General features: G+C 33.9%; 1 protein-coding gene across 2 annotated transcripts; it reads left to right on the forward strand.

Annotated features, from left to right (window-relative positions):
• Positions 1–1105: 1105 nt before the first annotated feature.
• LOC103488498 (uncharacterized) lies at positions 1106–12211 on the forward strand. Of its 2 annotated transcripts, none has more exons than XM_008447276.3 (21): positions 1106–1402; positions 1547–1632; positions 1790–1891; positions 2033–2139; positions 2232–2332; positions 2689–2776; positions 3196–3284; positions 3558–3697; positions 3795–3960; positions 4041–4176; positions 4381–4477; positions 4757–4886; positions 6057–6116; positions 6290–6408; positions 7487–7611; positions 8266–8490; positions 9085–9245; positions 10693–10853; positions 11268–11350; positions 11435–11520; positions 11821–12211. In XM_008447276.3, exons 1-21 carry the CDS (start codon positions 1190–1192, stop codon positions 11962–11964), a joined length of 2619 nt encoding a protein of 872 aa, XP_008445498.2. In that variant the 5' UTR covers positions 1106–1189; the 3' UTR covers positions 11965–12211. The 2 variants fall into 2 exon arrangements, with proteins under 2 accessions (XP_008445498.2, XP_008445499.2); XM_008447277.2 differs by having other exon boundaries at positions 1368–1402; positions 1753–1891.
• The last annotated feature ends 229 nt before the right edge of the window (positions 12212–12440 follow it).

The raw sequence follows: 12440 nt of genomic DNA on the forward strand, positions 1-12440 counted from the left end.
TGGTGAAAAAGTAAGTCAAACAGAAAGTGTGGTAATAATAATGGGATCAACGACTTCTTTGTAATAAAAATTTAAGGTATGCTTTTTTAACATATGAGAGAGTGAAACTCAAGCTACGATTGATTCTTTGTGATAAACACAATTAATCGTATAGACGTAGGTCCCACATTTTTTATTCTCCTAATTAATATAAAACAATTATAGCAAATGTTTAAATATCAATATCGATGAAAATCTCAATATCTTAATTTAATGAAAACGTTGATGCTACATTCACGAATATCTCTAAAAAAAAGCTATTAACATAGAAAAATATATAAATAAAAATTAAATGAATAAATAAGTTGTTTATAAACAATTTAACATTTTATTATTATTCCCTCGACAAAAAAGAAGATTTTATCATTTTTGTTATCTTTACCTTAACAATGTTTCAATATTTATTACTATTGTTTTTTTTTAATATAATATGTTGTCAAAGTTTATACGCTACATTATAAAAAATTTATATCTATCCGTATCAATTTTATATGTTACGATAAAATATCTATTTATCCATGTTCAAATATTAAATTAAAAAAAGGGAAAAATTAATGTAAATGTCAAGTTGAATTTGATAGAATATCTTAGAGAAAAAATATTTTAAATAGCATAAATATCGATAAATTAAACATATTTTTATAATACATTAATGATCGATATTGATAAACATCTATAGACTTTTATCAATGTTCATCAATATTACTAACAAACATCGATAAAAATATATATCCATAATTATTAATATATATTATCGAAAAATTATAAAATTATACTACCTTTGTAAATATTTTGATTATTTTCTTGTACGTACATCTCTATCAATCACCCAACCGTCTAGAAAAATTTCATTTAAACGGCTACGATTAAATCAACACACATAACCAAAACACAAGCATAACACAGGATTGCTTAATGCCTTTCCCTATTCCCACCATTACGACGTCGTTTCCAACCATCCATTTTCTTTAACTCGCCGTTTACCAGGGGCTTAATCGATGATTAGCACTTAACCTTCTTCTTAATCATCTTGTCGTATATAAATAGAAAAGGCAAGCAAAAGAATTGGATTATACAAAATACTTCACTTTCATTGACATCGTCGCGCCATTTTTGGAAGTTGAGATTTCAGATCGTCGAGCCTTTGAAGATGGCGTTAAGATTCAATTCCGATGATGCAACTGGCTTTAAGCTATTGCTCTGTTTAGCCGTTATGTATGGTCTCATGTCGATGTTGGTTCACTCCATTGTTCACATGAAGTTTATTAAGCCTCTCGCTATTGATGCGCCTCTTCATCAGTTCTCTGAAGCCAGAGCGGTTGAGCATGTACGAATTTTGTCTCAAGAGATCGACGGTCGCCAGGTATGCTAGCTTTCGCATGCATTTCACTTGGGTTCTACCATGAAACTGCATTTCATATGATAATTTGCGTGCTAAAGATGAAAACTGCTTAATGTGTTTGTAAAAATTTTCTTTTGAGTTTATTGGTGTTTCTTTTCTTTGTAGGAGGGTCGTTCTGGCATTAAAGAAGCTGCTCGGTATATAAAAGGGCAGTTGGAGACGATGAAGGAGCGTGCTAGTGAGAATTTTCGGTCAGTGTAGTTTTTCGTCTCGATGAATGAAGCTGTTTGATTTTAACATTTTTTCTGTTGTTTTAAATTGACGAAATGGTCCTCTATGTCACACTTGCATGCGGTTCCTGTTTGTTGAAGTTTGATTGCTGTATTGCTGAAGTTGTTTATTACTCAGAATCGAAATCGAGGAAACGGTTGTTGATGGTTCCTTTAGTATGATGTTTCTGGGCCACAGCATATCTTTTGGATATCGAAACCACACTAATATCTTAATGAGGTAGATTTGATATTTAATTTTATTGAGCTTATAATTGATGTGGGATCCAGCATTCATGTTTTTTGTTCGTGTTTCAACTTTCAAATAACAAAGCATAGCTTATTGCTAATTTACTATGACTCCACGCTTGATGGATTACAGAATTTCATCAGCTGACTCACAAGACACCGACCCATCAGTTCTAATAAATGGCCATTTTGATAGTCCACTTGGATCGCCGGGTGCTGGTGACTGTGGCACATGTGTTGGTGGGTACTGAAAAACCTTAGTCAAAGAAGAGCAACTTAGCATTCTTTTAATTGATTATGAGTCTCTTTTATCATGTATTTCACTGTTACAGCATCGATGTTAGAAGTTGCTAGACTTATTGTAGACTCTGGATGGGTTCCTCCTCGTCCCGTCATTTTTCTTTTCAACGGTGCAGAAGAGCTGTTTATGTTGGTAGGCATTCAGAATTTTGTTCATACTGAAAAATAAACTATAACTTTCCTTATTATTTTATTGTGCGGCAGCCTTCATGATTATAATTTGTGCTTTAGATGTAGGGATAATACAAGAGAGAATAGTTTCTTTCTCTTCTTTCTATGTTTTCTTGTTTAGATGTGGCAAAGGGATGTCTGTTTCAACGCATTTTGATTTGAATTTGTTTTAAACATGTGCTGCAGTTCATGTAGGGCTCTGTCTTTTTTCAGATGTTAGTATTGATAGTTTTGAAAAATCCTTCTGTCTTGGTTTGGCAATTTACGAAATTCTCTTGTTGACAGCAAGCATTTGACAAATTCTGTATAACGTTTTAGGGTGCACATGGATTTATGGAGAAACATAGATGGCATGATACAATTGGAGCTTTTGTAAATGTTGAAGCATCTGGTACTGGGGGTTTAGGTAATAATAATCCATATCGATCTTGGTACTAGAAACCCTGAAATCTTGTCTGTTCATGGATATGCTACAAATTTCAAGAAAATGGGCTATGGGTTTACTTTCTTCAGCAATTGAACTTGAAGAAAATAGTGTACTTGCATAAAACACAATGGAAACGTTGTTTGAATTATGTGTTGTCTACGAAATATTTGGATCCTCAAGATTGTTAGAATGATCCTTGTTGACATCGATGATGATGTGAAGCATGTATTGACTCTTTGCATTTCCTGACTGAAAGTTTAGTTTACAATTTAAAAAAAAAACAGAGAGAAAGAGAGAGAAACTTAACCTTTTTCTAGTAAAAAAGAACTAAATTTCAATATATCTTGTATGTTATACCACATAATTTGTCCTCTAATTTGGTCATTTTTTATTAATAGATTTAGTTTGTCAATCTGGACCTGGCTCTTGGCCTTCACGTGTTTATGCTCAGTCTGCTGTGTACCCCATGGCTCATAGTGCTGCTCAGGTATTCTTCTTGATCTATTATTCTTCTCCAGTTTTGTTTTTTTTGTATTGTGAAAGAGAATTTTACTTTCAGAGTACGATTTACCTGTTTGTTTTCATCTGTAGACATCTTCATAATTACTCTGTTAAAGCGATGCTATTATTTTCATATTTTAACAACTAGATCGAATATCTTCCTTTGTTTTTGAGGCTGTGCATCCAGTTATAAACGGCTGTATTTTATTTTGTTTTTTAATCTTTATACTGTTTATCGGATTTTCTAATTGGTATGCAGGACGTTTTTCCAGTTATTCCCGGAGATACAGATTACAGGATATTTTCTCAGGATCATGGCAACATACCTGGCCTAGATATTATCTTCCTTTTTGGCGGTTACTTTTACCATACCTCATATGATACAGTGGAGAGACTATTGTATGCATTACATCTGCTGTTTTGGTACAGATACATGATTTGGATTTTCAAATATTTTTGTACTTCAATTTTTTCTGAGACATTGAATTGCTTATAGACCTGGAAGCGTCCAAGCACGAGGAGAAAATTTGTTCAGCATAATAAAGGGCTTTACGAATTCTTCGATGCTTCAAAACTTTTATAAGCCAGCATCTTCTGAAATTACTATCCATCAGGAAAAAGACGATGGGGCTATTTTCTTTGATTACCTCTCATGGTTTATGGTATGCTTTGAATATATTTACACTTTCATTATTTTACAAGTATGAACTTAATGATTGCTATTACTAGCCATGAATTTTAGGTCTTTTATTCTAGAAGACTAGCTCTGATACTTCACAGAGTTCCATTAGCTGTCTTCGTAGTAATGCCATGCCTTTTGAACTTACGGAAATTTAGCATGACTTCATGCTTGGCAACATTTTCTGATTTGACTAAAGGTAAAAAATTTCTGCTCACATGTTTTTATTAAAAAATCTTCCTCAACTTCTTCTCTGCTTTGCTTTTCTACTCTAGGTCAACATGTTTTGATTTTTCATTTTGCATCAACTGGTTTTTCATTTTGCATAAAATTTATAGTTTATGTTGGAAGCATGCAAAACTTGTGCTCATTCAGTCAGCCATGTGGATTTTTTGATCTTCAGGTTTTCTGTTGCATGCCTTGGGGGTTTTTCTTGCAATTGTTTCTCCAATTATGTTTTCCATTCTAAGATTGCTATTCATCAACTTTTCCATGCACTGGTGAGTGTTTCTCTTACTTAGCTGTTAGCTTCTATCGATATCTTTTATTAATACACACATTCAGATTCATATGTATGATTGTTTGATCTGTCAACAAGTGGTATAATTAAATTTCACTACTGTTGCTATGGTATTAAAGGAGCACAAATAACTCATGGAGCAACTTTCTGATGGCCATAATCTGATTTGATGACACTGAAACAATGTATATACTCCCATAGTCCCATGACATTTTGAACTTATTTTTATACTCCCATGGCATTTTGAACTTGAATGCAGGTTTTCACATCCATACTTGGCTTATTTAATGTTCATGCCCTGCTCACTAGTTGGTCTTCTGATTCCAAGAACTTTTTGGAGTTGCTTTCCTCTCTCCCGTGATGTTCCAGTTCATCAGGCCTCAAAAGAGGTGAAATTTTACCTTCATTAGACCTTATCATCATATAAATATCAGGCTAACAATTGATGAGATATTTTAGTAATTCTTTCCACTAAATTATTTGTTTTTAAATTGTGGTTAAATGCTCCACATTTCCTGCGTCAGTGAGAGCTAGTTAGAGTTCTAAGATGCTTGTAATGATCATACATTAGTCTTGAAAAAGAAAAGGAAAAAAGAAAGAAGTGTGATATGCAGTTTACTCTAGGTCTTTTTTTAGTTTTATATCAGACTCAGCGAAGCAAATACACTTCTTTTTTCTTTAAAACATTTATTTTAAGTTTATCTATTGCATTACTTCAGCAAATGTGAACTGTACAGCTAATGAAACTGTATGAAACAAGTGTCAACTGGTGTCTGTATCCTTAAGAAGATATATCTCACTAGTTGTTTACTTCATGGGATTACATAACTTATCTGTTTACACTATAGGATATTCTTCAATGCAAGAAGAATATTCTTTCATTCTTTCTCAATGAAAGCAGTTTGATTCATCAAAAAGAGGATATTCTTCAATGCAAAAACTTCTCTAAATTTCTTGATTCCGTCTTGATGTGATTACATCAGGGATTCGTTGGGAAGGGGTGCTTTCTAGAAAGTTTATTGCTATGGAGGGTAATATATAGATATACGTGCACTTAAAGTATGCATGCCTATATGGTGAGCCCTTGTTCCATGATTGAATACAGAATGCAAGTTTTGTTCAGTTTGCTCTAAAAAATGCCACTAGACCATCAAGCTAAGAATTCAATAAAATTTGACAATTTGGTCCACCATCTGTCTTTATTTCTTTTAGCTGAACTGAAAAGCATTGTACCATATGTGCAATCTTTAGAATGCCCATTGCTCATTTTGTTTCTAAGACAAGACAATTTTAAAAGATTAGGGGTGTTTGGGGCACTCAGTTGAGTTAGGAAGTTTGAAGTTTCAGTTTGTGTTTAGGGTACAGAGTTGCAAGATGGAGTTTCTCGATAAATGTGTAATCTTCAATAGTGTTTACCATTGAAGACGAGTTATTTAACTCCAAATTATGAAGTTGATGTGCCAAACAACCCTTCTTGGGATACAATGTATGTATTAATTATTCTAACATCAAATACTCCGTATGAATTTTTGAGCTCTAATTTCATTTTAATCTTACAGGTGTTGTCTGATGAAGCAAGGTTTTGGGGCGCATTTGGATTCTTTTCCAGTTTGACAATGGTATGTTGAGGGATATGGACCTTATGGTCTATAAGATAATCACTTCACCATAATGAGCGGCTGTGTAGTGGAAGAATTAGTATTAATGTTATTGTTAATTTGTTATTATAGCTATTGTTATTTAATCCTTAGTTTCAAAGATTTGATTGCTCAAAGCAGTTTATTAAATGCAGGCGTATCTTTTAGCAGGGCTTAGTGGTGGCTTCTTGACCTTCTTTGCATGCATTTCTATGCTAGGTGCCTGGTTGTCATTTTCCATGGCAGCCAAGTATTATGGCCACAGGTCTCTCAGGTTGTAATTTGCACATTCCGGTTCTTAATTATGACTTGTAGATGCTAATGATGTGATTTCTAAGCAAAAGGTTTCTACTTGATGGTTTCCTAATCATTTGAATATAACATGCGTTTATAATGATTTTCCTGTCGAATAGGTAATAATAAATGAACAGAATCTTAACTTGATTAGTATGCATTATGTTCTTATCAAAGAAATCAGTATGAGTCTGTTGACCTGAAATATCTAAAAAAATTACAATGATCTGGAGACACTTATTCGTTGCTGTTCAAAATACTAGGACTTGTAATGAACAAAATACAGTCAATAAGCACAAGATAACTCAAGTAACATGAGGTACTTGTACCCTCTCTCTCAAGCATTCTCGCTAACTCAATTCTAAGTCAACTATTTCAATCTACCTTCACCCTTTCCCACCCACTCTTCATAACAAATTTTTACAAGCATCTTTTGATCTAATATCTATTGCGTACATGCAGTTGATGGTTAAAAACAAATCTAACAAATTATGATGTTCAATTTTGACAATCTTTTGCAAAATCCTGTATATCTTTATCATTTTTTTTTAAACGAAAATGAGCCTCTTCATATATCTTTATCATCTACACCAACAAAAAGAGGCCTTACCAATTGTCATATCTTCCTGAGTGTTCTATAAATGTTAATAAATTTTCTTCATTTTTTGTGGCATCCAAAATGTCCGAGTGTGTTTTGACCTGAACTATACCCTAAACTCATGTGCACGTTTCACATGTCGGGAGTAATAGTATCTACGGTTTAATAGTCAACAGATGCACCCTTGTGAATGGTATAATGGATGCAGGTATGAATTTAGATATTTTTAGGCACGTTTCATTCTGGGTTCATTTGCTTGTTTCAATTTATTGATACCGATCAAATTCATTTAATTTCAAACCAATTTATTATTATATTCTTAGCTGATAGATATGTTCTCTTTCTTCCATTTCTTATTCGAACATAGCTGATGAATCCGTTGGTTTTATTCCATGTCTTTTATCTCTTGAATAAAAATTTCCCCTTGAACATCGAAGTCTGATTGAATTTTATCCTTTAGGTCAATATTGTTTTATGTGTTACCAATGGTTCCATACCTTGCGTACTCTGTTTATTTTGGAGGCTTCCTTGCTCAATTTATAATTGAGAAGACAGGCATGATGGGCTCAATTCCACCTCCATATGGTTAGTATCCTGAACCAGTACCTTTTCCATCCAATATCTAGTTCAGCTTCTCCTTTTCATTTCTGTTGCTTTGCTGACCACAACAGTTTTTCTGCACAAAGGCTTTTGGGAATTCTATGTCTGATGCCCAATCAACAGTTTCATATCTTATTAACTGAGATATGCCTCACCTCTTCACATGTTTAGCGGGAAAAACATTGTAAAATGATGATCAAATGAGAGCGCTGTCTTCAGATACACCATTCTTATAATTTATAAACAGCCTTTTTTGAAATTCACATTTCTGTAATTCCCTACCTGGAGTCTTCATATTGTTATTTTCTCAATATTTATATGCTTTGACAAATATTTTGCATGTGGCAGCATTAGACGTTATTGGATGGTCATCTGTAACTTCTATTTATGTTTCTTTTAGTACTTTTTTGTCTCTGCTGGGGTGTGTGTTTGGGTTGGGATCTGGACGATCAGGAATGCTATAGCACTTGCCATCTTATTCATTTTCTGTATATATTGACATCTTATCTTGTAAATTAATTTCTGATTATCTGGAATTTTTCTACTATGATATTCTAAAGATGCATTCTCAAATTTCTCCGGTTATCCTAATTATCAATTGAAAATGGAAAATTTTATAGTGATCGAATATTCATGCAGGGTATTTCATTCCAGATATTGTAGTGGCAGCTACTATTGGGGTTGTGACTAGTTTGTGCATTGGCCCTCTGATTCCTGTTTGTGGACACTGGTTAGCTAGGTCATCCATCTTGCAATTCTTGTTGCAGATTATTGTAGTTGGGTTGGCTGTTTCCTCTCAATTCTTTCCCTATAGTATGGCTGCTCCAAAGAGGGTAGTTCTTCAGCAAACATACCGTACTTCAGGTATTAAGACTAATGATCAATGACAAAATCTGACTGCACACATGTGTTCTTGTAGAATTTTCATGAACTGCAACTATGCAATGACCAATAGTGTAGACCTAGACTATAATAGGGAAAACTTCTAGTACTCTTGAACAAAATATTTCCCCCCGTTCACTCTATGGATACTAAGAATGAACTCGAGTAGCACTCGTACTCCGAAGTATAGGAAAATCTCCTACCATATCTAGTGCATTTTTTTTCTTCACTATAACTTACTCACAGTATGTGTATGTGTTCAAATTTTTGGGAGCTGGAGACTACTCCTTCATTTCCCATTTCATTAGCCGGTTCTCATTGTAGTACTTAAGTTCTTTAGTCCCCTGTACTTTCTAATTTGACCTATGTTGCTTTGCTTGAATGTTGTAGATGTTAAGAGAACAAGTCCAAGAAGTTTATATACTTCAACAAAACTTGTTACCTAATTTATAAATAACAGCAATCTATAAGTATAAATCACACTCTTTGAGTAGGATATTTTTCCTCTTTTAAGTGGTTTATTGACAAGAAATTATTGCTTCTAGTTCTCTGAGTAAGCACTAAAATTTGTCACAGGTCCAAATCGTCTTGAGGATTCCAGTTATGAACTCTCTGTGGTGGATTCTAATTCTTTACGCTTTCTTTTCAAACATGCTCCTGATGTGGCAAATGAATTACAGACTGCTTCTCATCTGACTTTTGAAAGCGCAAATTTGTCTGGCCAAGAGAACTGGCTGGTATGTGGCTGTACAATAGAAATCAGTACTATCCTCTGTTTTTTCAGGAGTTTATCTTTTAGATGTCTGAATTTATATCGAAATTAGATTGATTCAAACCCTCTGAAGTTCGTTCACTGATGCTTGGGGGTATCATTTTTTCCATCTATTAAGTAACTAAATTGATTTCTGTTTACATTTTTTTGGGTGAAACTTAAATTTGGGAGTTTGGCTGGATCTCACTGTTTAGAGATGCAGTAGAATGGAATTAATTTATTGAACCTTGTTATAGAATGTTGGGTGTATAGGATACGAGGAGGCTCATTATAGTTAAAGTCAACAAGGTAAAGTGAGAAATTCTATTGTAAAGTGATAAATTCTTGATAGAATAAGATACTCTATTCTGAAATTAAGCTGTTGTAGGGTAAATAATAAGATGCACGAAGCTACTGTACGTCAGGAAGGATTTGAACTGATCTTTTGAGCTCTTTTACATTAGAAGTAGAAGAAAAGAACCAACCCATTATTGTAAATAAATAAATGAGTATACATAAGACAACCTTTGTTTTCAAGCTGGACCATAATCTCTAAAAGCCAACGTGCTAATATAAATTGGGCACCCAAAGTTCTAGGCCAAAATCGTTCTAGTTTGCTTAAATGTTTGTTGATTTCAACATGTTCAATACCTTTATCTTAAATTGGATTTTGGACTAGTAGGTTCTCTTCATCATCTTTCTGCATGTGCTTCTATAGGTGTGGCAATATGCCTTATTAGGCCCATTTTCATTTTTAAATTCGAAGTGTAATCCATAAAACTTATAGATTCATTTATAATGAGGCCATAAACTTTGCTTGAACTGGCTGTAGTTTTTTTTCCCACTTCAAGTAACTGAGATTGCATCTCACGAAGATGTGTTACCCAATCTGGATTGTATTCATGCGAATGACTCAGATTAGCTTTCAAGTTAGAAATAGTAAGGCGTCCATGTTCAGAAATAAAGTTATTCCATCAAGAGATGTCTTCAATTGTCCTAGTATATGACATTTCAGTTGCTTTGTATTGCTTTTCAAGTAGTAACTGCACACCTGAGCTTGCTGAATGCATAAGTCATGATTGGTCTGATATCTTTCTTCAGTAGGTTCATCTTTTGTCCTGGATTTAATGTATTCTAATATCAACTGGTCTACATTTTTCATACCTTTTATTTTAATGTATTCTTTCAACGTTGTTGTTACTGTGTTCTCTCTTCCGTTTTATCCCACTTGAAAGCCTTTATGTAACTCTTTTGGTTTGTCGTTACTAAACTGTAGTTTTCATACATTTATTTTAAACACGGATTTGAAGAAATTCAAGAAATGAAATTGTTTGCAGACCTAGACCTTAGGATTGATGTGAGCTTTCCTAAAAAAAGAAACAATTGATGTGATGTGAGCACTATGAAATTTTGGAGCTGTTTTCCTTGCACAGGCACTTTTTCCAGTTTCCTTCATGTTCTCAAGAAGTTTGAAGTTCCCTGCCAAAGAATCAACTTCAACAAAAGATTTTCATTTCCCTTATTTGATTGACAGTAAGCCACAAACAATTTCAGACGATGGAACTCGAAGGGTTTACTTGGAACTTTCTCTAGGGTAAGCTACTCAACTCTTTTGTTATCCCAGGCTGGAAGAAGCAGGCCCCATTTATTAATTTGAACTATTAATTTACGTGGTTGATATGTGCCACATTATATTAGCTGACCCTAGGACAAATATATTTATGCACAATCCCATCAATGTGTTGCTTATTTATTTTCTTTTTCTTACATGAATGAACTGAAATAATTGAAAAAAGTTGTTTATTTCTTAGTCTCCTTACTTTTAGAACCAATATAGAAAATCCATATCAGCACAGAGAGCTCCATATCATACTGGATCGGGAATCTGTGTTCGTATATAAATTAGCAAGAACAAAATCTGTCCATAGTACCATCGAGATGGATTAAGCGTGTTAGTTCTTTTGATATTAATGTCTGTTTTGTTTCTGACGGCCGATCCTTCTTTTAGTTCCGTGGAGGAGGTTTGGGTCACAGTTCTCAACATCACTGGGCCTTTATCAAATTGGTCATTTGCAGACAATAAGCTTTCAGGTCAGTTTCGGGACACCTTGTATTGCATCTTATGTCCATTTTCTTTTCTGACATTAATTGTTGCCCTTTATATAATTGGAACAGCACCCGAGAAACTCGCTGGAGGGCCACCCTCTTACATATGTAGACTTAGCGGAGCCAGTGATGAAAACTGGACATTCTGGCTTGAGGTACAAACTACAACCCCATATATCATAGTATTCAATTTCATTCTTTATAGTTTAACATCACTCGTTCTAATTGAGAAACTCTCGCTATAAGCAAATTCATCAGTACTTCATAATTAGCCACCTTCTACCTGCACGTAAATATTTTCTTCTTAACTAGCTGCACGATCTTGCTTACATTCTGAAGACGAACATGATATCGAACGAAACTTGTTTAATACAACAGTGCTCCATAAGGAGCCATCAAGTGAAAGTTGATTGACTCGTATATGAGACTCAAGCACAGCTTTCTCTTACATGCAGGCTAAAAGTCAGGAAAAATTGAGAATCGACATTGCTGTATTGGATCAAAAGTTGACAAATGAAGTAAAGAGGTTGAAAAGTCTTTTCCCAGATTGGGTGGATGTCATTGCTTATTCCAGCTTCATGTCTACATATACCTTCTGAATCGTCATTCTTGTTTGTCGTTCCCATTGCTATGGCTCCACAAGAGTTATAGGTGATTATGTTCGGGTTTGGTTTTCGGGTTTTACTGGGGGTTTTTCCAAACCCTTCATTCTACCAGGCTCGTAGGTCTTTAACCCAAATAATTTTAGAATAATTTAATATTTAAGAGCTTGGTTAGTTTGATTGTAGGATAGATGTCATGTGATGTTTTCCATAGTAATGAAAGAAAACTGTTTCCATTTGAGAAGTTCTAGGTGTTTACAGTGTTTTGGTTTTTGAAGCAATGATATGAATAGCAACCAAATTCATGTGATTTTCTTTTTGGTTAGGCTTTGTTGATATATATATATATATATATATATATATATGTATATATGGTTTTTTCCCCAAAAAAATATAACAAATCGACCAAATATTTAGACTTTATAGAATAATTTCAAAAATGAAAAAAACCCACAAGTCCACGATGGTAGACA

The sequence above is a fragment of the Cucumis melo genome, chromosome 3 (assembly GCF_025177605.1).
Source record: "Cucumis melo cultivar AY chromosome 3, USDA_Cmelo_AY_1.0, whole genome shotgun sequence".
NCBI classification, from domain to species: domain Eukaryota; kingdom Viridiplantae; phylum Streptophyta; class Magnoliopsida; order Cucurbitales; family Cucurbitaceae; genus Cucumis; species Cucumis melo.

Bases quoted from the DNA above. Each gene is read 5' to 3' on its own strand.
- LOC103488498 (XM_008447276.3), top strand. From the start codon at position 1,190: ATGGCGTTAAGATTCAATTCCGATGATGCAACTGGCTTTAAGCTATTG. The intron at 3,961-4,040 runs GTATGCTTTGAA...CATGAATTTTAG, and splicing joins ATTACCTCTCATGGTTTATG to GTCTTTTATTCTAGAAGACT. The intron at 4,887-6,056 runs GTGAAATTTTAC...TTAATCTTACAG, and splicing joins TTCATCAGGCCTCAAAAGAG to GTGTTGTCTGATGAAGCAAG.